Raw genomic sequence first — 26648 nt, 5'->3', positions numbered from 1 at the left:
TATCTGAGGAAACTTTGAATCTCAGTTTGCCATCTGCTCTGAAACGAAAGGCACCGGAGCCTGCACTGAAGGGCTGCTTTAGTTCATTATTTTTAGCACTGGATCAGGATGCTCTTAGTCAGACTTTGGTTTTAGCCGTACTTATGATTAAACTTCTGCAGGGCTGAGGACAGGCTGGCTGAGGCAACTTGTTATTTGATGACTGAGCATGGAGGGCTGCTACCAGCAGTCCCAGAGCTGATTGTTCGGGTTCTGTCAATAATGGGTCAAATCCCTGGATCCAGCTCTGCTGTGTTTGGCATAGGACCCAAAGGGGACAGGAAAAGTTGCTTGATGTCACCTTTGTGCTTCCCCAATCCTGGAAGCTGGCTGGGGGCCAGTTTGAGGCCTGATGTAACTTAGGGCAGCCCCTGGCACAACCCCAACTTGCCCCTGAGGGATGCTGAGCCATTGGCACCAGGGCAGGTTTCTGCCTGCTGGAGCAGCGCAAAGCAGATTGGACCCATCGGGCTTCCTTGCTCTCTGCAGGCTCAGCAACGGGATGAGGTTTAACAAAGATGGCAGGCTTTATCCTGCAAGCCCTTGTGCCAGGTGCTGCACTCCGGCGTGCGGGGGGCAGAGACACGCAGGCACTAGCGGTGTTAAGCACTGAGTGTCCTTCTCCCTGAGCAGGTGTGACGCTGAAGCTCCTGGTGCCCCCACTGCCTTATTTCAGGTGCACTGAATATGAGAGGGGGTGGGTCTAGGTGGAGAATGGGTGTATCTGAGCAGACTTTGCCCTGAGTGCAACAAGTAGGGCAAGCAGTGACACTCCCTTCAGTGGCCAGGTGCTGCTACCAGGAAGGATAACCTGGCCGCCTCGCAACTGCTTTCATTGGTTCAGGGCAGGATTTCCTTGTGCTGCCAGACAGGATCCTCACCTAGTGCTTGTGGGCCCCGCACTGCACCAGCGACATGCAGCTTCAGGCTTTAAATGCATCTTAAAAGGAAGCCCAAGGTCGGCTCCTTTTTGGCACTGCTTCACTGTTGCTGGGTGATTTTGTATCTCCGCTGGTTTCCATCTGTCATTTGCTCAGTTTGACTTGATTCACGAGGTGTTTGGTGTTTGCACTGAAACCACCTTCAGCAGCCACAGGTCCAGATGACAAGATGCTCTAAAAATTTTGTGTTCCCCGCAGGATGGGATTTTGCTTGGGGCTGTAGGAGCGTATGACTGGAATGGAGCAGTGCTCAAAGAAACCAGCAGTGGAAAAGTCATTCCTCATAGGGAATCGTATCTCCAGGAATTCCCGGAGGAGCTGAAGAACCATGGAGCATACCTAGGTAAGGGGATTACGCAGAGCGGATTGGTTTCACAAATTAAATTAATGATTTTTGCCATTTGTCGACCAATTCTGCCAGGCCAGGTGGAACGTGCAGACTCTTTTACAGGAGACCCAATTTGCCAGTGCTCACAGAAATACCCGTCAAAGCAAAAATATATTGTTATGTACCCAGCTGTGCAGGCAGCCAAGACTGTGCTTGTGTGAGAGAGATACTACCCCCAGCTCACTGATAAAGCCAATTCACTATTGAACTAGTGGAGGATCCAGAGGAAAGCCAAAGCCTACAGGAATATACAGTATACAGAAGCAATATACATGCAGGAGTTCTGATCCTCTGGGTCACCTGCGGTTCTCAATGGGGGCTTTAAAAATACTGATGATATATCATGGGTAAAGAGGAAATATTTGCTGTGCAGATCAGCTCTATATGCAGCTGTTGGAGTCCATGAGCAATAATATACACCTGGTTTTCAAAATGAAGTCTCCTGATGTGAACTGGGAGCGACACACTGCATGGAAACGGTCTTCTCGACCTGGCAGGAAGCAGGATCAGAGATTACACAGTAGGAGCTCAAAGATGCCAAAGCTCTCCTCTGTGATACCAGGCAGAATAACAGCTCCTAGGCACAACATTCTCCTCCAAAAAATGGGAGAACGTAACAAAGAGGCTAATTGTTACAAACTGAGTATCAGTTTGTCTGGCTATTGCTGCATTCACCGTACCTGGACCAGAGACAGGCTTTCAAATAGCACAAGACCAGCTCCCGTTACACAAAGAATACCATGCTGCGGTGGCTGGGGATGGGAGCACTGATTGGCCTTCTTCCTTAATAGCCCCAAATGGATCAGATATGAAAAACAGAACGGTCTGAGAAAAGCTGGGCAATCGCGTGTCCTGGACCAGTGACAGAAAAGTGGGGTGGCAAGATTCCCCGGCACAAGGACCCTCTGGTGTAGACTGGCATGCTGGTGAATGAGACCATGCTGAGGACAAACATGGTCCCTGCCAGGGGATTGGCTGCATGTCCAGCAGCGCCAGGATCAGAGAGCAAAGGTTCTGTAAAGCTACCTGTGCACCCACCCTCCTGACCTTTGTTGAGTGCAAATAGGTGAGCTCCGGGAACTTGCCCTGCAAAGTCGTATAGACAACGTTGTTTTGTACACATAGTGACAGCCATATGATAAATTGATGGGCCAAAACAGAACCTCTCATTCTAACCCCTTTAAGTGTGATTCCTGAATTCCCAGATTGGAAACCTCCCCTATAAATTGGTTCTGAGTGATTGGTTCTGAGTGCCTTCAGTCCCAAAAATGCCCCGAGCTGGACAACATGTAACGCCATCCTTAACTAAACTCTTCCCTGCTGGGGGAGGCACTAGCGTATCTGCTGGGCACACCTGCTGCATGGAAAAGTATCCAGGTGAAAACTTCAGCAAAGTACCTCCAGGCCAGATTATCAGTGGCCTCCTGCAGGTGCACAAGACTGGGGAAAGGATGCAGCAGCTCTGTTCGCCCAACCCTTTGGACTCCCCTCTCTGGGGCAGCCACAACCCTCAGCCTGCCTTTCATGAGTGCAAGGTGTCGGAGAGGCCTTCACAGCCCAAAGGGAGAGCAGCTGGTTGGACTCGCTGGCTGATGGCTGCCCTAGGCCAGCTCTGGGGAGCCCATGCTGTATCCCTAATAAACATGGGTAATGCTTCTCCGTGCAGTGTCCTCCATCCTCCACCCGCTGCAAACCCCGCCCAACACAGCGTCAGAATAGATGGCAAATCCTATTTCTATCCAACGTCTCTAATATTTCTCCATTTTCCATAATGATAAGGGATATTCATCAATATCATCAGTAATTCTCCTCAGTCTGTTATTACAGATAAATGCGTGTCTGCCTCTCTTCGTGATCTGCCCTCTCCTCACTTATATATAGTGATAAAGAGGCTAGCGAGTACCTCTTGCATCCTAATGCTGTTTGTCGTTATCTCTTTTCTAGATAACATCTAAAGCACCTGCCTAGCCCAAGAACAGTGTAATCATTTAAACAGGGATTTACCAGACATTGGAGTTGCTTATGTAATTACTTTGATACTCAGCCAACCCTGATCTATAGATTTCACAGCCACACTTTAGATCAAGGTTACATTTATGAAGCATGTTAATAAATGATTAATAGATGGTATTAGCCTTGCATGACTATATATGTTACAGATTATTATAACAACATCATCTTCCGATGGGCTAGATCAGTAATTTTCAACCTGTGGTCCGTGGACTCCTGGGAGTCCGCAGACTGTCTAAGGGGTCCACAAAAGGTTGTTACATAGAACAGTGGTTGTCGACTTGTGGTTCACAGACCATGTCTAAGATTTCCAAAGGGGTCCACATCTCCATTTGGAATTTTTTAGGAGTCCACAGATGAAAAAAGGTTGAAAACCCCTGGAGTAGATGATTATAAACACTTTATTGATACATTGGACTCTATAAGAATTGACTAAACATTTATTAAAACGTATTAATCACCTCTAACCCCTTTGTAAACTATCAATAAATGTACCCTTAATATAAAGTGTGACCAATTTCATTAGCAAAATCTAACCCTGCCTTCCTGGCTCGCGCAGTAGATTAGCTTAGAACAAGAACTATAGATTCTGTGGCTAAGGTAAAGCCAATCACTGGAATCCAGCTGGCTCATTCAGGGTGATATAATTCAGAACCTTTGCCTGGTTTCCTGTTCTCCATTTGTATACAGGACACATCCGTATTTAACAGCAGTTACTGACCTCCTGGAGTTTTCAGTTCATAGGTGCAGGGTTATTTACTAAAGTGTTCTCTGTGGAGTCACAACTTTTTATAGCACCCATTAGTTTGGCATCAAATATCAGTCAACTCTTTTACGCGTCTCAGACCTGGTTTGTGCTCTGCTTGGAGGATGCCTTACACAGCACCACACTCAGCTGCATGGAATCATGCCTCAATGTTTTGTATCCAAATACAGTGTTATGGTTTGTGTAATTGTATATAAACCGTGAAGTAAGCTGGCTATCAGGAAATGTAATGCACTTACCTGCTACTGCAATATTATTCTGCATTCGATTTGCTATCAGCACCAACCCTTGCAAATTCTAGTAGTAATCTGAATGATCCAGGAGATGGAATGAAGGGACCTGAGCAATAAATTCTGGGCCCTTCAAAACATGAGGTTAGAGTTGTCAGGTTTGTTTGAATGACTTTATCTTTCTGAGAACTCCTGGTTTCCAGTTTGCTGATCTGGGAGGCAGCTGGAGTTGGGTTAGCAGCCTGAAACAAATCAAAACCAGATGGTCAGCCAACAGTGTTGCAATAAAGGAAGAGATTCAAAGAGTGGAGTGAGCAATGAAATGATAAGCATGGATGTGGACAAATTCAGACTGGAAATCCAGCATAACTTTTTACCAGTGAGAATAATTAACCATTGGAACAATTTTACCAAGGGCCATGATGGATTCCCCATCCCTGGCAATTTTTTAAATCAAGATTGGATGTTTTTCTACAAGATCTGCTCTAGGAACTATTTGTGGGGAGTTCTCTAGCCTGTGTTACACAGGAAGTGAGACTAGATGATCACAATGGTCCTTTCTGGCCTTGAAATCTATGATTCCATCTGTCTATTCGGAGCCAAATGGGAAAAATCTAATCAGGACACTCATTTTCCGGCTAGAAAACACAATATGTAATTGATTTAGCAGGTTTCTGGTATCTAGATTTGTCTGTGTCATTTGTCACATCTATTCTGGACAGTATTCAGCCTGGGAGGTCATTCCCATGTTGGCGCTTCTTGGAGCTTCATTTGCAGGTTGTGCTCACCTTGTGTTTCCATGTCTTCTAGGTTACACCGTCACCTCAGTGATGTCTCCAAAGCATGGAAGGATTTATGTAGCAGGAGCTCCCAGGTTCAACCACACTGGGAAAGCAATTATTTTTACAATGCACAGCAACAGAAACCTAACTATTCACCAGTCTTTGAAAGGAGAACAGGTAAAACATAAGGAGATACCTGGTACAGATCTATGGGGCAGATTTCTGAAATAGACTTGACTGAATGCACTACTGTATATGGCTGTTACCATTAGTCCTCGGGTCCTAGGTATATTTCTCATCTATCTGACCTGGACAAAAGGTCAGATCTTCATCTGATGTAAATGGGCTCCATTGACCTGAGTAGAATTACACCCATTTACATCAGCGGCAGATTTGGCCCAAAGGCTTTGTAACACATTTTGTGGTCTAAAAAAACCCTGTAACCACTACATTTTATTCTGAATTTTTTAAGTTTCTGATCAGGAGATTTGCTTGTTTCCCCACTCCACTAAGTGGAAACCTACCAATATTTTGTTAAGCAATCTTGGTAGCTTCTGATTCCCTCCATGAATTCTGGAGAAAAGATTTGGGTGCTCTCTCTGTGGTCTTGTATCTCCCTCCCTGTGTAGATTACTTTTCTGTTATGATGAAATGAAAGCTAGATATTTTAAAAAATCCATCACCAGCTAGAGATTTCATGGCTCTCACTGTGCCAGCAACTCTGACTTTCACAGCTGTAGCAGGGATAGAACTCAGGTCTTCCTATTTCAGACAGGTGTGAGCAAAAGGAGAGGTTTATTTTTAGTTGTTTCAAACCCAAGGCCTTTGATACACTGTTCTGCAGGTTGGCACCTGTCCAGTAGAGGGCAGTGGTGTACACATACATACACCTCACCCACCAGCAAGTGCGGTAGAATATGGAAATAATCTTATTCTGTGCATAAAACTTACTAGAAAGTTGCACCCTGTGTTGCGTCTGTAGACCAAGCTCATTTAGGGTGATAGCAGATAGCAAGTGTGAAAAATCGGGACGGGGTGGGAGGTAATAGGAGCCTATATAAGAAAAAGCCCCAAATACCTGGACTGTCCCGATAAAATCAGGACTTCTGGTCACCCAAAGCTCATTGCGCACACCAGGGGCTCCTTGCCTCCCTCCGTTTCCCTCCCCCACAAGCGCTCCGTGTGCCACCCTCCCATCCCCCTCTACTTCAGGGACTCCCTACAACCTCACCCACCCCCTTCCTCATGCTAGGGGTCTGAGTGTCCCCATCCCCACTTCCCCCATTCTTCCTACCACCCTACATGCTCTTGAGTGCCCTCTCCCTTCCCCTCACCATTCCTTCTGTCTGGGAGCTAAGTCTTGCAAGGTGCCAGCATGCTGAAGTCTTTGGGGAGTAGGGGGTGGGCAGAGCTAAGAAGGGGAGCACTGTTGTGCTGGAAAGCATTAACAGCTGCCATGAAAGGGTTTTCTGAACCATCTACATTCTAGAGGCAGTTGAAGGTACTAGCTGTGCCGTCCAGATTCCAGGGGATCTGTGGCCCCATTTTCCTCCTTCTGGTTTTCCCCCAGAATCTGTAGGGTTCTGATCACTGGTGCCTAGAACATTCCCTGACATTTTGGAATTGATCGGGTGCAGCATTCTAAAGGTATTGCAGGACAGACAGACAGATGCCATTGGGTCAAGTGTCAGGCCTTGCTTCACTCGACCAATGACGAATACACAAAAGCCCCACAGCATGACCATGGCAGGCCCAGGTCAGCTGGCTCGAGCTCGTGGGGCTAAAAATGCAGTGTAGACATTCGGGCTCAGGCTGGAGCTCGAGCTCTGGGACCTTCCACCCTTGCAGGATCCCAGAGCTCAAGGTTCAGCCTGAGCCTGAACATCTACACAGCAATTTTTCAGACCCACAGCCCAAGCCTCCTCCTGCCCCCACGAGCCTGAGTCAGATGACATGGGCCAGCTGTGGGTTTCTTATCCTCACATAGACACAGCAAAATAGACTCGCAACCTCCTTCTTCTCCAAGTAGTCTGCTTCTTTTATCTTATGCCTCTGTCTCCTTTTTTTCTAAATCACCTCTGCACTCATGCCACATATAATGCAGCAGCTTTGGCACCCTCCGGCCTCTGTATTATGCTAAAAGCAGCTCCCTTGCATAAATCTGCAGCACCTTCTGTTGTCTGTCTGTCCTCTGATTCCAACACAGGGCCTGGAAATTCATCAGACACCATTGTTTCCTACCCAGCCTCCTTGGCCTGCTGGGATGCAGGAACCTTCCGTACTGGGAGTGACATTCACCACTCTGCAAAGGCCAGTACCAGGCATGAAGTCCCACTGAAGCCTTATTTTGAAGGACCTTTATGCTGTACAGGGCGAACGTCACCCTGTGTGAGTTTTACGCAGAAGCAGAAAAATGGCCAGGCTGTTTCTGCTCACGTAGATTAGTTACGCATAAGCTGCTGTTAATCGTCTCCAAAAAATAAAAAATTCAGTCCGATCTCTGGCAACTGGGCAGAAAGCAAAAGTGTTATCAATGGTACTGTTGCGCAAACCCAGAATTCCAGAATATTGCGGATATAAATTCTCTGTATGTGTGGTCCATATAGAGACATGCCTAAACTGTAACATTCCCATCTGGATATAAGCTTTCCCAAAGTTTCATGGGGGAATTGGACCCAGAGTTTTGATCCGTCCCTAGTTATATGATGTAGCAAGACAGTCAATGACCAGCTGACCTGGTGATCTGGCACTAGCATTCCCATTTGCTAGCCTAGGCATCCCGGAGGGGGCCCCAGCCCAGGTGTGTGCAGCAGGCCTCGATCTCACTTGAGGCCTCTCCCTCCCCTATAGAGGAGCATGGGGACAAGGTGGGGGACCCAGGCCCACCCACTCCACCAGGTCCCAAGCCAAGGCCCTAGGATTTGACGAAGTGTCCAGACCAGCTATAGATCTACCCCAAGTGATGCTTGCCCCTGGGTCACTTCCTACCAGACTGGTGCTCTTCTGTTTGGGGCCTGGTTGCTGGCATAGAAGACTCCACTTGATAATGTCCTGTTCCAAGGAATCTCTTTTAGGGCTTTCCGCTCCCAAAGTGTGGGTGGAAAGATCCCTACTGCTACAGCAGGCTTAACAAAGCTGTAGCCACTCCTATCCCAGCAACCAGCATCAGCCTTTTTTCCTAGTACAGCCTGTACTTTCCCCCCCACCCCGCCCCCTTTCCTGGGCAGGGGTGGATCCAGGCCCCAGCACTCCAAGCGCATGCTTGGGGCGGCAAGACGCGGGGGGCACTGTGCCAGTAGTTGCGAGGGTGGCAGGCAGGCTTCCCTCGGCGGCATACCTGCAGAAGGCCCGCTGATCCCGCGGCTCCAGCAGTAGTCGCGGGACCTGTTGACCCTCTGCAGGGGAAGCCGACGAAGGCAGCCTGCTTGGGGCAGCAAAAACCCTAGAGCCACCCCTGTTCCTGGGCTATCAGTATCCTCTTCAGTTATTCCTCCACCTGGTGCATGCCCTGCACCGGCTCAGGGTGGGTCCTCCCTGGCCCAGGATTGCTCTATTCCATGCCCTGGTTCAGGTTGGGGTCTGTAGAGCCCATACGCTTTCCCTTTGACAGTGAAGTGCTGATTCATTCAAAGTAGCTTGAGGAAGAAATGGTGAAGGGGTGTCTAATAGAACTGGAGTGACTGCCCAGCATATACAGTCTGCACAGGGAGGGAATTCTGCAGGGCAGAAGAATGAAGCCGCCATAGGCTTGGAGGGAACCCTTCAGCTGAAATATACACATGTGTACCTACATTTAAACAATCTCTCCTCCAAAACCCAGGAAAAAGTGACACTAAGAGAACTCAGCAATGCCAGAGAAAGGGAAAGAGTCTGATCATTAATCTTTTAGGATTCAAATTATTTTCCCGGAGATCTGTCTAGACAATAAGTTAATGTGTCTCTGTTCAGAAGACTGGAAATTCCACTCACTCCAAGGGTGTCATCCCTGAGGTATTCAATTCCTTAGAAATACAGAGACATGTCGGAATATGTGGTGGTCTCATTTGCATTCCAACCATTTTCTCCTTTCCGGTTCTTTCAGATTGGCTCCTACTTTGGAAGTGAAATAAATTCCATCGACATTAATGGAGACGGGATGACAGATATTTTGTTGGTTGGTGCCCCCATGTACTTCAGCGAAGGCAGAGAGAGGGGGAAGGTGTACGTCTACGTTCTAAAAGAGGTAATTAAGCTGTGGTTGTTCCATCTTTGCTCCTGCCCCAGCAGAGGCTTTGGAATAGCCTGCATGTCAATTCCCCTTTCTCAAACTTGGCTACCCTCTGACATGGTCCTTGCTCTGCCCTGGGCACTCTGCCGGGGTGTGAGTATAGTCAGCGTCCGGCGTCTTCCAGGGGACAATGCGGCAGCTCCTGTGGGAGAATGAAAGCATACCGGCAAGGGGAACACTCCCATCACGCTCTGCTTGGCCAGTCTTGAGTCCATCTACACTGCAGCTGGAGTGGTGATTTACAGCTCAGGTTGAGGTACATGCACTAGCTTTGATGGAGTTAGCCTGCTGAAACTAGCAGCGTAATTGTGTCAGCATGGCTGGTGGCTCGGGCTAGTCACCCGAGGACCTACCTAGGAGTACGGACGGGACAGTAGTCAGGTGGCTAGCCCATCCACCATGGCTAGGCTGCTGTTTTTAGTGCACTAGTTCAATCAAAGCTAGTGTGGGTATGTCTACTTGAGCTCTTTACCCAAGTGCTGTGTTGATATACCTACATGTGCCCTAAGACAGGCAAAGATGTCCTATCTACTCCGCTGGACAGAGGTGCTTTTTAAGTTCTGAAAGACATACGGACAAGGTGCAGCTCTGCTTGGCCAGATGAACATCCGAGGGCACCTGCTCTGCTCAGATGGATGAATGGAGAGGTGGATTGGGCCCTCGAAGTAGGTGGCGTGCTGCACGTGGTGTCCCATTCAGCAGTCTTACCAAAAATACCAAGTGGGTATCCCAGGCTGGATGCAGGGCCTTGGCACATACACATCTGGCTTGTCCAGAAGTGCAGCCAAGTTGCCTTCAAAGATCACCTGGCATCTTTTGTCACAATCCAAAGGAGACACAGAACTTGAAAGCCCTTCTCAGCTGTGTCTGCTACTAGACTTTGAGCAAGTTTGCCTCTTTTTCTTGTTTATAAACCGTCCTGGTTTTCTGATGCCAGCGAAGGGAATCTAGACCATACTAAAATGCAGCTGCATTGTCCCAGGGTCTCTTTCAACCACTCTCATTCCAAACATATTCACAGACCTTGAGGAAGGCAATACTAGAAGTTGGATTACATTTCCCTTTGGGAAAATATGTCTTCTGGCTACTGGCCCCTTTGTCCAGCTCACACTCTGGGGATGGTCTTCTGGGTCCTGATCGAAACCCCATTTTAATCCAGAGAGAGACTCCCATTTCTTCAAAAGCAGCAAAGAATCCTGTGGCACCTTATAGACTAACAGACGTTTTGGAGCATGAGCTTTCGTGGGTGAATACCCACTTCTTCAGATGCATGTGGTGGAAATATCCAGGGGCAGGTATATATATGCTAGCAAGCAAGCTAGAGATAACGAGGTCAGTTCAATCAGGGAGGATGAGGCCCTGTTCTAGCAGTTGAGGTGTGAAAACCAAGAGAGGAGAAACTGGTTCTGTAGTTGGCAAGCCATTCACAGTCTTTGTTCAATCCTGAGCTGATGGTGTCAAATTTGCAGATGAACTGAAGCTCAGCAGTTTCTCTTTGAAGTCTGGTCCTGAAGTTTTTTTGCTGCAGGATGGCCACCTTAAGGTCTGCTATAGTGTGGCCAGGGAGGTTGAAGTGCTCTCCTACAGGTTTTTGTATATTGCCATTCCTAATGTCTGATTTGTGTCCATTTATCCTTTTCCGTAGAGACTGGCCAGTTTGGCCGATGTACGTAGCAGAGGGGCATTGCTGGCATATGATGGCGTATATTACATTGGTGGATGTGCAGGTGAATGAACCAGTGATGGTGTGGCTGATCTGGTTAGGTCCTGTGATGGTGTCGCTGGTGTAGATATGTGGGCAGAGTTGGCATCGAGGTTTGTTGCATGGATTGGTTCCTGAGCTAGAGTTATTATGGTGCGGTGTGCAGTTACTGGTGAGAATATGTTTCAGGTTGGCAGGTTGTCTGTGGGCAAGGACTGGCCTGCCACCCAAGGCCTGTGAAAGTGTGGGATCATTGTCCAGGATGGGTTATAGATCCTTGATGATGCGCTGGAGGGGTTTTAGCTGGGGGCTGTATGTGATGGCCAGTGGAGTCCTGTTGGTTTCTTTCTTGGGTTTGTCTTGCAGTAGGAGGCTTCTGGGTACACGTCTGGCTCTGTTGATCTGTTTCCTTATTTCCTCGTGCGGGTATTGTAGTTTTGAGAATGCTTGGTGGAGATTTTGTAGGTGTTGGTCTCTGTCTGAGGGGTTAGAGCAGATGCGGTTGTACCTCAGTGCTTGGCTGTAGACAATGGATCGTCTGATGTGTCCGGGATGGAAGCTGGAGGCATGAAGGTAGGCATAGCGGTCGGTAGATTTTCGATATGGGGTGGTGTTAATGTGACCATCACTTATTTGCACCGTGGTGTCAAGAAAGTGGACCTCCCGTGTAGATTGGTCCAGGCTGAGGTTGATGGTATGGTGGAAGCTGTTGAAATCATGGTGGAATTTTTCCAGAGTCTCCTTCCCATGGGTCCAGATGATGAAGATGTCATCAATGTAGCGTAGGTAGAGAAGGGGCGTGAGTGGACGAGAGCTGAGGAAGCGTTGTTCCAGGTCGGCCATAAAGATATTGGCATATTGTGGGGCCATGCGGGTGCCCATACCAGTGCCACTGATCTGGAGATATATATTGTCATCAAATTTGAAATAGTTGTGTGTAAGTATAAAGGCACAGAACTCAGCAGCCAGTTGTGCTGTGGCATCATCAGGGATAGTGTTCCTGACAGCTTGTATTCCATCTGTGTGTGGGATGTTTGTGTAGAGAGCCTCTACATCCATGGTGGCTAGGATGGTGTTTTCTGGGAGGTGACCAATGCATTGTAGTTTCCTCAGGCCGACCTGGAACAACACATCAGATGATCCATTGTCTACAGCCAAGAAAGAAACCAACAGGACTCCACTGGCCATCACATACAGCCCCCAGCTAAAACCCCTCCAACGCATCATCAAGGATCTACAACCCATCCTGGACAATGATCCCACACTTTCACAGGCCTTGGGCGGCAGGCCAGTCCTTGCCCACAGACAACCTGCCAACCTGAAACATATTCTCACCAGTAACTGCACACCGCACCATAATAACTCTAGCTCAGGAACCAATCCATGCAACAAACCTCGATGCCAACTCTGCCCACATATCTACACCAGCGACACCATCACAGGACCTAACCAGATCAGCCACACCATCACTGGTTCATTCACCTGCACATCCACCAATGTAATATAAGCCATCATATGCCAGCAATGCCCCTCTGCTATGTACATCGGCCAAACTGGCCAGTCTCTACGGAAAAGGATAAATGGACACAAATCAGACATTAGGAATGGCAATATACAAAAACCTGTAGGAGAGCACTTCAACCTCCCTGGCCACACTATAGCAGACCTTAAGGTGGCCATCCTGCAGCAAAAAAACTTCAGGACCAGACTTCAAAGAGAAACTGCTGAGCTTCAGTTCATCTGCAAATTTGACACCATCAGCTCAGGATTGAACAAAGACTGTGAATGGCTTGCCAACTACAGAACCAGTTTCTCCTCTCTTGGTTTTCACACCTCAACTGCTAGAACAGGGCCTCATCCTCCCTGATTGAACTGACCTCGTTATCTCTAGCTTGCTTGCTAGCATATATATACCTGCCCCTGGATATTTCCACCACATGCATCTGAAGAAGTGGGTATTCACCCACGAAAGCTCATGCTCCAAAACGTCTGTTAGTCTATAAGGTGCCACAGGATTCTTTGCTGCTTTTACAGATCCAGACTAACACGGCTACCCCTCTGAGACTTGATCCCATTTCTTCAGTGGGTTTTATATCAGAACCCTGGGGAACAGGGTCTTCTGGCCAGACTATCTCCTGCTCCAGTGCCTCAAGGATGGTCCCATGGAACATGGACAGCATTTCTTTTCCCTTGTCAGCATTTTCCTGGTCCCAGAGTCCTGGTGCCTCTCAAAGGTTGCTGCCCTGCCCTTATGGAAAAGCCCTACAGAATCCAATAAAGAATGAAAAGTTTTCTTTTCTTCTTTTAAATCATCCTATAGATTTTAACAGAAAATGATATTCCTGCAGTGGAAGCCATAGGATTGTTCAAATGGTAACAAGGGTTCCAACCAGCTAGAGAAAGGATCATATTCTGTACAGACTCCATATTTCTAGACTTAAATCCCATTTTGTTTCTGTAGAACCTTTTAAATATAATGGGACTTTCCATAAGAGCCTGTTCAGTCTTAGCCTGAGTCTGTAAAATGCAGGACATGCTCAAAGATTGCAATGGTGTGGGCTAGGGGGAAGGGACTGAGCCTTCTCATCATTCATAAGGAAGTAGTTGGTGCTGGGTCAGAGCTTTTGGGCATTAGGGCTCTGGTATCACCTGGTACTAGATGCCTGAGAGGAAAATATAAATGTCCCGATGCTGGCAGTTGAGGGCACTCAACATCTCTCTGGGGACACTTAGCATCTCAGAGGCTGTGTGCTGCTTTTCCACGTGTGTATTTGGTTGCAGAACTTTGCCTGTAGCAATGGGTGTTTCACAATCGCAAGCAAACCTTTTATCCAATTATTCAAGCATGTAATTGAATGAGAAAGGGGAAAAAAACATCAATGTGAGCCTTCACAGTGGCATTTGCTGGTTCCTTGTTGATTTGTTGTGGGAAAGGCTTCTCTAATAACATTTCAGAATTACGCAGTCTTCCTTGTTTGGGAAATTGTTTGCAGATTGTACTACCTCTGTTATGATTTCCGCTAGGATTCCAAACTCTCTGAGGTAATGACCAAAAATAGTCTCCATAGAAAGGAAGAGACATTCCTTCTTCTCCTCCTCCTCCTCCTCTTTCTTGGACATCCTTGTAGCTTTCTCGAGATTTTAAATCTTGGCAGTGCTGAAAAAAGCCGTAAGCTCAGTCTGGTTTTTATTGACAATGCAGTGGTAAAATTGGATCTCCCACATTGGCACTGAGTACTGTCTTGAATACAGTAAACAGGGAAGCGCTGTTAAGGAAGAGATATATACCTTTTAGCGTGAAAGCTGACAATTTCTGTTCAGAGACTCACAGTAGCAAATGTTGCATTATATCCATAAACCCAAACTAGGATTAGCAGTAAGTGTCGCGTATGCATGGTGACTTCTGGTAACCTCCAGGAGGAATGTTACATTTGAAAACAACACTTGAAAAACTCCCTTTGTTCTCAATTTGCTTTTGCTTTGTGACATCAGGAAGCCAGTAAATAATTGGTTAGGAAGATTTTGTAACAAATGCCCTCGCCTCCCAAAAAAAATGTTGTGCACTTCCTGCTCCATAAAGACTATAAACAGAGGTGCTGTCCCTAGATTTTAACTCTTGAAAATTGGAGCTTGGGCATTACCGATGGGAGGGTTCCTGGCAACTGAAGTAACTCCCTCTCACTCTCCATCAAATGCCTGAAATAGCTGGCTTTCAAGACCCCAGTCAATGCTCACCCATTGGGCCCATGTTCCCTTGGCTCTGGGCTGAGATGTGGCAGGTTAGGTTGGGTTGTTTGATAAAGGTTTTGCAATATAGCCAGTTGATTTCCCTTTTTAATGCAAACAGCATTGCTAGTGGCCACAGCAATGGGTGCCTAAAACTGAAATAATAATAATAATAATGCTGAGTAAATAAACAGAACTAATCTGACAAGTCAGGCTCTGTGAAATTGCAGGGGAAATTTCAGCCGAAATATTCACACAATTTTCTTGACTTGGTTTTGTGCACTTGGTTTTTTTATTTTTGGGGAGCGTTAATAAAATCAGCCATTTGGCAACACTGCTTGTGTTCACGGTGCAGTTTTCCATGAAATGGGCTCGTTGTTGCTCCGAAACTTGATGACCACAGCACCTGTTTTGAATTTGCAATGAAATGCAAAAACGTTCAGAGCTGGAGCTGGCCTCTGCTCACATGTTTCGCCCCAGCCTCACAAGCTGCAATATCCAGGGATTTGCCCAGTTGTGGAATCCCCAGCCCCACCCTGTCCCCCCAAAAACCACAGTGCCCAGGGATGAAATGAGCCCCCAGCACGTGGGGCTCTGCTGTACACAGTGGGTGAGGATACGCCCAGGCTTCTGAAATACTGCGTCCCTCCCACAGCAGAACAGGGTGCAGAGTTTGCTTCAAGATGAGCAGATCTTACAGCCATATAGGCACAGAATAATATGTGTATGTCCAGACCCTTCCACCTAAAGATCTCAAAGCACCAGACAAATATTAATGAATTAAGCTTTACAACACCCTTGTGAGAAAGGTAAGTGATTTTGCCCCTATTTTACAGATCAGTAGGCTGAGGTAGAAAGAATCCAAGTGGCTTACCAAGATGATAAAGCCAATGTCTGGTTGGGCCAGAAAAGGAATCCAGGGGTCTTGATTCTCTGTTCTGGCCAGGAGTCTGTAATGCTTGGTGTTCTCAGTTACAATGGGCAGCAATCTCTGTGGTACTTTCTTTCTCTCATAGCTTAGGTATGTACATGGCCCCACTCATTACTATCTTTTCACTTCACACCATTCCTGCTATTATCCCCATTTAACAGATGGAGTACTGAGGCACAGGGCAGCAAAGTGACTTGTCCAAGGTCACATAGAAAGTCTGTGATAGAGCAGAAAATTGAACACACGTCTCCCAAGTCTTGGGCTACAGCTCTAACCATTGAACCATTCTTTCTATTTACCTAAGGCTTTTATACTGCTGGCCGTCCTTCCACATGAAGTCAATAGCAATAGCAAAGCCCTGAGTCTTTTCCCTTTTTGGAGTACAATCACTATTTAGGTTTGGGGAAGGGGAGTTGTTTGTTCTGTGGGATTTTAGGGAGTTGGTTGATTGGTTGTCTCATGATTTGGGATTTTTTTATTCCTTCGTCTTCATTGCTGTTTCTCCTTCCCCTTTGAAGGACCGGTTTGTCTTCAACGGAGCTCTGAAAGATTTGCAAAGCTACCAGAATTCTAGATTTGGCTCTTGCATTGCCTCTGTCCGCGATCTGAATCAAGACTCCTACAACGATGTTGTCATTGGTGCTCCTTTGGAAGATGACCACCAAGGAGCAATATATATCTTCCATGGCTTCAGAGAAAACCTCCTGAAGATGTATAAGCAGGTATGGTTTCCCTTGTCCCAGGATTTCCCCACCAGCGAATTCCAAGAATTGTAATTTTCTCCCACTTTAGGGCCCCTTAAAGTGGTATATTTAGCATAAATAAGAATGAGGCCCTGAAAAGGGGAAAAGTACAGTTTGGAATAGTTTGTGGAAATTTGACATCATTTCTGAGGTAATAGTGCCTCAGATGTTCACAAGCCAGTAGTGATCTCAATTCATCTCTGACTACGCATTTTTTCCATATCCATTTATTTCACCCTTAAGTCTCACATAGAGACTTTACCGACAGGAGAGGGCTAACATTTTTCTTGTTCCTGAAAGTGAGAAGTGGCAAGAGATAGTAGTGTCATATCCTCCCTTCGTCAACCTATCGTGGGCAAGATCTACTCTGATGCCATCTCATGGGCAGCGATGGTGTCTCTAGACTCTCTTTGCCAGAATCAGTGAATGGTGACAGGGGGTGGATCACCTGGTGATTCCCTGTTCTGTTCATTCCCTCTGGGGCACCTGGCACATGGCCACTGTTGGAAGACAGGATACTGGGATAGCAAGACATTTGGTCTGACCCAGTATGGGCGTTCTTATGTTCTTATTGTGTTACCAGAAATCAGTGAGCGAATTAAAATGGAATTCTCCCCAGTACTTTTAATGTGTGTCTACACTGCAAGCTTCATTTGGTGGTGTGTAGTGCACGTACGTGCGTAGCGCCCCTAACACTGGTGTAGCAGTGTAGATGGTGAGGCATGGTGAGCACATACCCTGCACTGCTCTCTGCTCACCCAAGCTGTGCCTTCCCGGCTACATGGCTATCTTTACCAGTACAGTGTCCCGCTGCCTCCCTGCTACTGGAGTCTTTCCTCACCAAAGGAAAAGACTCCGGCAGTGGGGAAAGGCTCTGACATAAGCCCACTACTTTCCCCCTTCCAGAGTTTTTCCTTGCCACAGTGCAAGGCTCTGGCATCTCCCCACTGCCAGAGTCTATGACTAACACATCATAGTGTGGACACAGCTTGCTTTTCACTGTGATGCCGACATTGGTGTGTAGTGCAGGCACAGCCTGTGAATTATTCAGCAAGGTAAAGTACATCAGAGGTCATTGGCAAGCCTACTTTTCAGAGAGAAGCTGCCATAATCAAGAACATGAACTATCGCATCTCCGAACATCTGCTATCTCTATTAGCACTTGTAATGCTTTTGCCTAGCTCTGCAGTATTTTCTGTGTTTGGAAGTTAGCTTGTTCTTCCCATGAGTCACTAATTAATCAGAGAACCTTCTTTTGCCCAGATTATTCTTCTTAATGTCGCTCAGCAGGCTTCAGTATAAAATCTGTCTCCAATGACAAAATCTGGGAGGGGAATTGAAGTCAAAGTGAGTTTTGGCATTACTTCAGTGGGCCAGGATTTCACACTCGCTGTTTAATTGTTCCATAATGTGACTGTAAAACTGGTTCCAAGATATTTCCTTCACATTTCCATGCTGAAACATACAAGATATGAAAGATGTATCGAAAAGGAATGGGATTTTTAGAGCTTCATACAGTAGGACTGGTTTTGTAAATGAAACAGAATCATAGAAATGTCGGGGTGTGGGGGGAACCTCAGGAGATCATCTGGCCCATCCCGCTGCCCTGAGACAGGTTTCAAGTAGACCTAAACCATTTCTGACAGGTGTTCAACTTGTTCATTAAAAACCTCCAACCTGTTCTTCAAATCCTCAGCAGAACCATCCTCAAGAGGTAGGAAAAATGGCGTCGCCGCCCACTTACACTATTTCTAGTGGAAAGTTCTGAGAGTGATGCCACTCAAAAGCAAATGTGCTGTTTTCCCAACAAATTATGTAAATTTCTTTTCCTTCAGTCATTTGAAAGTGACTCACGTAGCTCTGAATGCTCTAAAGCCGGTGGTTAGTTCAGTGATCTTGACTGAACACAACACGTAAGCGTGGTTACTCCACAGATCAAACTTTAATTTCTAGATCCACCGACCTGTCAGAAAGAAAGGAGGTAGCCTGTTTTGTAGAGATGTGAGCTCTGTGCATTAGAGACTAAGGCCTGACTGACATAGGCACAGGCTTGTTCTCTTGCACCGGTAAGTGAATTTATGTGCATTCACACCCATGTTTGCCCATCTTCATGCACATATACTCACACTCATGCCCCCACACACATTTGTGCATGCTCCCACATACAAATGCATACATGTGCCCACACTTATGTTTTCACGCACGCATTCATGCTCACAAACATACTTTCACCTTTACACACTGCCATTCATGCTAGATTCCCAACATATGAGTCTGAATGGAGGTCTGAAGGTGGTGCACCAAACCCACAAGGGAGTTCATTGCCTGAAACAAGAGATCCTAACAGCTAAAACCCAAGCTAGAATAACGTACTGGAATGCAAGAACCACTGGGAAACTGAGTCAAGAAGTCAGAGAAATGACTGGTTCAGTATTAGTATTGCTGGAGTGAGCGAAATGAGGAGGACTGGATGTAGAAGACTCCATTCAGATGTTATCACACTACTCAAATCAGGAAACTTAACACATTCCACCAGAGATATCTGTGAAGAATATTTGGTGTCCGCTAGTGGGACAAAGTAACCAATGGTGACGTGCTACAAAGGACTGGCCAACAGAGTGCAGAGACAATGATTTGAGAAGGCGTTAGTGGTCTGGAGATGTTGTATGGATGTCAAGAACCGTGGCATTAGACAGACAGAGAGGGAAACGCCGGCCTGTCTCATGAGTCACAAGGCACAAGAGCATAAAATAATAATAATAGTAATAGACGACTCATGCTAGAAACGAGAGTGGATTTCTTTTTGTGCATTTCAGAGAATAGCAGCCGCAGACCTTCTTCCAGGCCTCATGTATTTTGGATGCAGTATCCATGGACAACTAGATCTAAATGAAGATGGCCTCATAGACCTAGCAGTTGGCTCTCTTGGAAGTGCTGTGCTCTTATGGTAGGTTATGCATCCGGGTTTTGTAACTGCCCTCTCACCAAAGTTCATTGAAATATGTTGTCATTTAGGGGAACAACTGATTCTCCAAAAATATGACCGATATTATACCCTTAAAAAGCCCTGTAGTACTCTACAATAATGATCCAATATACTTAGGCTTGGAGAATTTGATTTTTTGTGTGTGTGATTTTGACAGATATCCGTATTTATTTATTTATTGTATTTTTATCAATTCAAATGTATTACAGTTCTGCAAAATTATGGGTTGTCAGCATTTTTTACTGTTATCTATTTAAATTTTCATAGTGGTAGGAAATTATAGAGGCGGATTAGACAATAATTATGCAATGACAGTAATATTAGGATTCAAAAAGTTAAAGCTTTATAATCATTAAACCACAAATTGTCAGTATCACATGTCAAAATATACAAAGGAAACGTACTTCAATCAAATTTTAGTAAGTTCTCAAGCAGCATTTTTCTTACTTTGCTTATCTGTAAATTTCAGTTATTATTGATGGAAAGATTTTTTCGTTGTTGGTTTGTGTGTGTGTATAGTGAAATCAACACTTACCAATAAACATCTAATTCTTCCAAGCCTAAATATACTGAGAAGCAGCAGGATTCTGGACCATTTCTGTAGAATGATATTGGAAATGCAGCTGTGCATGAAAAGGTGTCAAAACATCACTAAATTTCATAATTAATTCCCCAGGAGTTTCAACCAAAAACCAAACTTCATGTTGTTTCCCAAAGCTCTCTTGGTTTTATTTAATTCATAAATTAATACATCAAAGCATTAATTAATGTTCGGAAAGCACCTTGAAGGCAGGAGGACAGACTCTCAGCTGATGTAAATTAGCACAGTTCAATGGAGCTACACCAGATTTACACCACCTGGGGATCTGTCCTGAAAAGTGCTACCCACTTGCAGAGGACCAAATTCTTCTCTTAGTTCTGAGCGTAGAAGCCATAGCTCGGTGGTTTGCGCATTGGCCTGCTAAACTCAGGGTTGTGAGTTCAATCCTTGAGGGGGCCATTTGAGGATTGGTCCTGCTTTAAGCAGGAGGTTGGACTAGATGATCTCCTGAGGTCCCTTCCAACCCTTATGATTGCAGAGGAGAACTTGGCTGTACGTTTATTCGTATTATTCTTCACCTACCAGTCTGCAGTTATTTCCTCTCCCAAATCCCAGTTGAAGACTGATCGTTGTACAATAGTGGCCTACTACAGTCTGTGCCACGTATGTCATCACCTGAGGCCATGGTTAGTCAGATGTCCTGCAAGTACACCTGACCCATGTGACACAGCCCTGCAGAGCACTCTCATTCCTTGCTGTTCTCCTGGTCACTTATCCTCCTATCCTGGTTCTAGTTCATTACTTGATCCTCTTCAAGTTCCTGAATTTCCTGCCAGTGCCTTCTTCCTCAGTCTCCTCCTTGGACTGTCTGTGTTAAGGAGGGTGGCACTATGAAAGTGGGTTGCTGCTGCTATGTGGGGTGTCAGATGTAGGCAGGAGGAGGCTGATGTGGATTGGGCTATGCAGGGGTGCAGTGGAAGCCCCTGCTCCCCAACCCCACACCACTTCTCAGCAGCAGCACTGGGCAGGTGGGGGAAGCCCCAGCACCACAACTCCACTCCCCAGCAGAAGCACCAGATGGTGGGGTGAGCCCCACCCCACAAACCCTGGCTGTGGCCCCAGGACTGGAGGAGCCCTGGCTTCCTGCCACGGCCTCAGGGCTGGGAGAGCTCTCACTCCCTGCTATGGCTCCAGGGCCCTGGCAGAGTGCTGAACAGAGCTTTTCTGGTCTGGGGCTACTGGGGGTGGGGAGAAGAATGAGCAAATAGGAGGCCGCAGTGGGGGGCGGAATGGGGCAGGACGGTGGGTGGAACAGGGGCATGGCTGGGGGGGAAAGGAGCAGAACGGTGTGGAGCCATGGGAGGGGCCGCAGGCAGAATGGGGGCAGGACTGCAGGTGGAAGGTGCAGGGAGGGCGCCCCCCTACTTGCTCTGCCCCAGGGCCCCACAAAACCTTAATCTGCCTCTGGATGGGAAGCTTCACATTTCATCCAGGGAGAGCCCTGCAAAACCTATGTATAGACACCTGCTTAGGTGTCCAAAGACGAGCCACAGCACTGCGGTATAACTCGTGCACCTTGTTCCCACCCTAGGTCCCGCAGTGTTGTCCAGGTCAATGCCAGCATTAGGTTTGAACCATCCAAAATCAACATCTTTAACAAAGACTGCAAGCGAAATGGGAAGGATGCCACCTGCATGTCTGCATTTGTCTGCTTCACTCCAGTCTTCCTCTCCACTCATTTTCAGACGGCAAGTGTGGGTAAGCGAAGGCTCCCACTCTGATTTCGCCTTTGCTCTTGTGAGAATCGACCTTTTCATTTGTCTTTACCTGGCCTGCATTGGTAAGAGCACTGCCAAGCTGTTCCTGTCTAGTAGCAGGAGTGGAGGTGGAGAGGAAAATGAGCTAAGAGCTTGTTAGGTGCAGGGTAGCACTAAACACATGTGCTTAGCCTCATCTGACATGGCCCGTTCTCGACCCAGGCCCCACCCCTTTTTGACCTTCACACTGGCAAGTAATGGAGGAGATGTGCCAGGCCCTGTAGATCTACCACTACTCAGTGCAGGGGGCTGCACCTAATATGTCACCCTAATAGCGTCTAGGTGTAACCTCTGCTCACCCCTCCACTGGAGTGCAAAGTCTTGCAGGTCCTCCTCTGCACTGTGCAGGGACTTGCAAAGTCCAAGCTTTGCCATTAGAAAACGGTGGAAATCAGAACCTTAGGGGACCAAAGGGGCTCTTGTTACCAGCAGTCCACACAAACCCGTGTAGGTCCCTGTATATAGCGAGGCAGCTACCCAGCTCCTGGGAGGCTGATTGGGGAAGCGGTCCACACCTCATCAGGCCACAGCAGGCCCTGATAAAAGGGCTAAGGGAGGAGGTGGGACAGTCTCACTCCAGCCTTGGAGTAGGAAGGGCCTGGCTGCCTGGGAACCAAGGGTACCTGACACAGAGCAGGGCTGGGGAAAGGCAAAAGGAGCTGGGGAGCTCCAGCCTGGCAACTCCTCAGGCTGAGGCCTTGGCTAAGGCCTAAGCAGGCACTGGGTCTGCAGAGGTGCAGCCCGGGGATAGGCAGAGGCAGCTGTTCTGATCCCTGTGCCAGTGAAGAGTGGCCATGACAGACTGCAGTCTGCCCCAGAGAATGGGGGTTAGAGGGTGACTGGCAGTAGCCACTCAGGCAAGGTGGGTGTAGAGGGTTGGGGGTTCCCCTGGGAGGGGAGACCAGAGCAGGGGGGTACTGCTGGGGCAGAACCCTGAGGTAAAAGGCACCGGGGTCTGGGAGAGACACCGGGGCCTGAGGCAGGCAAGACACCAGCCAGCAGAGGGCACTCCGAGAGCTGGAATTGAGCTAATTCCCGAGGCAACCCGCAGGAGGCGCTGTGCCAGGGAGTACTCGATCTGCTGCACTGCGTTCATAAAAATGATTCCAGTCCTCAGGGCGATTAGCACAGTCACCTCTCACCGTTGAGCAGAAAACGCAAGCTGGAGCAACAATGAATCACTGTGCAAGCTTTATTAAAGAAAATAATCCTCGATTGGAAAATGTGCCGCAGTTCTAGGGATTGTGATGTAGAGGGAGCAGTGTGACCCCAGCCGCCCTGAAAGGAGATCGTCCAAACATGCGGCAGGGCCGTGCACAGCACAGTCCACCCAGCGCTTGTTCTGAGGGTAGTCAAATTCCTTCAGGATTGACCTCTGCTCTGAGCTTTGTAAAGATCCCGAAGCAAGGCCGACTAGGCTGCAGTGTTCAGCCTCTCACCCTGGCTACTGCTGTGTTCTGAGACAGCCTGGTTTATAAAGGGAGTCCTCCCAACCATGGGCTGTGGGAATTGTCATGGTTCTCGTAAAGTCTGTGTGTGGGAGTTTGCTGCCTTGGTCTTGCATCCACACAGTACATCTGTGGGCCATATGCCTACATACTTGGCTAATCTCACAAAGAGCCTCTATGAGCCAGTCGATCCTGCTTGGCTTTAAAACACTGCACGCTGCTCTGACCTGGAGTCTACACACAGGATGCCCATGACTCAGCTAGAACAAAGAGGAAGCAAAAGCAGCATGGCCTATAATAACCCCCCAGCAATGTATAGTAAAATGCTATGACAGGGGCTTATGTTATGAGTGAAATCATGTCCCCAGTGAAGGCAATGGCAAAATTCCCACTGATTTCACCAGGGCCAGGATTTTCCCCTATAATGCTCAAGGCTGATATCCTGTGTGTAACTCGCCCTGTCATTTTAGAGCTTGCAGAAGAGGGTGACACGGAAATGTGTTAGAAGGCAGAGGAGATGCAGAGGGTTATCGCTCAGAAGTACAGTGCTGCTGAGGGACAAAGGAAACAAGAGAAGAAAGAAGTTGAATTCTGAATGTCTTAGACTTTGGATCTTCCATCTTTTCTTAGCATTGCACTAGCAGGGTATTGGGTCCTAGCACCACACTGTTAAAAAGTCTAAAGTGGCTGCAGAATCCCAAATCCCTGACTCCCAGGTTCTCAGGTACTAACACACACAGGCCATTTGGGGTTTTGTCATGATATGGGGAAGAGGGGGTGGGGAATGTACAGCAATATTTAAGAAGAAAAATGCTCTCTCATTATGTATGTAAGCGATGACATGCAAAGCAGAAAGGGTACTTTCAGAACCAGTACAGTGCATTGTGTGGATAGAAATCAGACAAACGTTTAAACAGCCTGTGCATTATTAATCCATGTCCTGAAATGATCCATTTATATGGTGGATTGTTGTAACACGAATGTAAATACTTCCAAAATGTCTGTTAAAAAGTCTAAAGTGGCTGCAGAATCCCAAATCCCTGACTCCTAGGTTCTCAAGTATTGCTGGTGTCCATAAGTTCCTTTTCCTTCTGCGTTTGGCCAGAAGGTCATGACCTTTCCCCTCTGACCTCACCACAGTTATCCATAACTTTGTAACCTACAGCTCAGATTACTGAAGTGTGCACTACAGGGGCCTCCTCCTGAGAGCATCAGCTGATGCAGAACCCACAGGGTGACCAGACAGCAAATGTGAAAAATAGGACAGGAGGTGGGGGGTAATAGGTGCCTATATAAGAAAAAGTCCCAAATATTAGGACTGTCCCTATGAAATTGGGACATCTGGTCACCCTAAGAATCCGGCTGCTTGTTTGCTTGATATGTGTGTCATATGGAGCATATTAGACACGTAGTCTGGTTTCTAGTGCTATTCATGGGATTAACTTTGATTTGTTAAACCCTTCGTACTCTAGCCTGGGTCTAGGCTGCCTTAGACACTACCTCTCTTTGTCTTCTGCTGACAGCCCCTAGATTTTAATTCTGGGAGACTGTTCATGGCTCACCACTCTGGAATTTACTTCCTCTGCTAGCAAGCCTAACAAAGCCTGCACCTAGGTGTCAATCTTATCTTTATCCTCTGATCTTTGGCTAGTTTGGCATGGGTGATGGAGTTGCCTTTGTGCTTTCAGTGGAGTTTCCTTCCGCCCCATCAAGGTGTTAATTGTAAAGACATTGTGGTGATTCGGTTGTATAGGAGCTGAGCTCCAAGGCTTGTAGAGGGTGCATGCTACAATGCTACAGCATAAGGCAGAAACATACATAAACAAATAATTCTGAGCACCAGGTGGCTTACACAATGGACAGGGTTTCATATGTGCTGACACAGTACAACGTGAGGGCTGTCTGTTTATACCTTACAACACAGGTTCTCAACCAGAGGTCCGGGGCCCCCTGCGGGGCTGTGAGCAGGATTCAGGGCGTCCTTCAAGCAGGGCCAGCATTAGACTCGCTGGGGCCCAGGATAGAAAGCCAAAGCCCCACTGCATGGGGCTGAAGCCCAGGGCTCTGAGCCCCACCACCCAGGGCTGAAGCCGAAGCCCGGGCAATGTAGCTTCGGCATAGTCCCTGTGGCATGGGGCCCCAGGCAATGGCCTTGCTTGACCCCTTGACGTCAGCCCTTGGTTTTATATGCAGAAAACCAGTTGTTGTGGCACAGGTGGGCCATGGAGTTTTTACAGCATGTTCGGGGAGCCTCAGAAAGAAATATGTTGAGAACCCCTGTCTTACATGACCTGCAGTTTGGCCAGCTTCTTAAAGGGGCAAAGTGGCAACAACCAAAAGTTGCCTTCAGATCTCTGAATTAGCATCTTGTTTTTAAAAATGGAGCTTTGATAAGCTCTGCTGATGACATTTTGAGTCCACACATTGACAATTCATAGATGTTAATTTTATTGTGGAAGGAGAATGTTGATTTGTGCTCTAGGAAAGGATGAAGCAGAGCGGAGGCTTTGCCACATAAAAATGTAACAGTAGAAAGAAATCAGAATAAAACATTTTCCCTTTTCAGGATTAAAATACAATGCAACCATTGACGAGCGACGGTACACGCCACGGGCTCATTTAGATGAAAACAGCGACCGGCACACTCATAGGCTGGTCACATTGTCTGCAGGACAAGAACACTGCGACAAGCTCAATTTTCACGTCTTGGTAAGTATACATGGCACCAAACTTGGAGACCCCTTCGACTCCTTTTGTAGTCAGTGGAGAGATGGAGTGGGATTTAGATCAGGCCAGGTAAAAGAGTTCTGCTTGGCAAAGATCTTCATGCAAAACAGAAACACATCAGGAAGCAAGCATGTAAGCCAAGCGGAAGTGCCTTGAGTACTTCTTGTGGCTGGAAACTGGGCTAAGCTTTATCTCCAAGTCCAGATTTATTATTGCTGGGTTTGATGTGGTTAAGGATGAAATCCGCTCCGAGTGAGCTGCTGAAGTTTTATAGCTGCTCAGTCCACTGTGTGAGCCAGCAAGGGACCTGAACTCCTCCCAGCCTCCAGTTATTTTTTTCTAAAAGCCTTTTATCATTTCAGTGCTGTAATCTATGGAATTCATACCTGGCTGCGTCGCTCATGTTTGAGGACCAGTCCAAATGGTTCTGAACTCAGTACAAACACACGCAGTGACTTTGATTCAGGACCAAATGTTTTCATTTTCCTTCCCAGACTTTGTGCATTTCTCCTACTAGTAGACTCCTCTTGCTTTTGGGTTAGAAGCCAGTTAAAGCTTCTGCATAGCAGAGCCCAACCAAGAAAGAAATATGATCAAATTGACC

At 47.1% G+C, this 26648-nt stretch overlaps 1 protein-coding gene across 5 annotated transcripts in view; it reads left to right on the top strand.

Moving 5' to 3' along the window:
- The window catches only part of ITGA11 (integrin subunit alpha 11), a 192204-nt gene that overhangs the window by 116410 nt on the left and 49146 nt on the right, over nt 1-26648 (top strand). For all 5 annotated transcript variants that reach the window (XM_050967522.1, XM_050967520.1, XM_050967524.1 and 2 more), the window contains exons 11-17: nt 1179-1323; nt 5185-5333; nt 9238-9378; nt 16301-16504; nt 19342-19472; nt 21644-21810; nt 25884-26026. In XM_050967522.1, coding sequence (XP_050823479.1) covers nt 1179-1323; nt 5185-5333; nt 9238-9378; nt 16301-16504; nt 19342-19472; nt 21644-21810; nt 25884-26026 — 1080 coding nt within the window. The remainder of the gene's footprint in view (nt 1-1178; nt 1324-5184; nt 5334-9237; nt 9379-16300; nt 16505-19341; nt 19473-21643; nt 21811-25883; nt 26027-26648) is intronic.

This window comes from Gopherus flavomarginatus, chromosome 9 (genome assembly GCF_025201925.1).
Source record: "Gopherus flavomarginatus isolate rGopFla2 chromosome 9, rGopFla2.mat.asm, whole genome shotgun sequence".
NCBI classification, from domain to species: Eukaryota; Metazoa; Chordata; order Testudines; family Testudinidae; genus Gopherus; species Gopherus flavomarginatus.
Note: the sequence above shows the minus strand (reverse complement) of the source record. Positions and strands in the feature narration are given on the sequence as shown.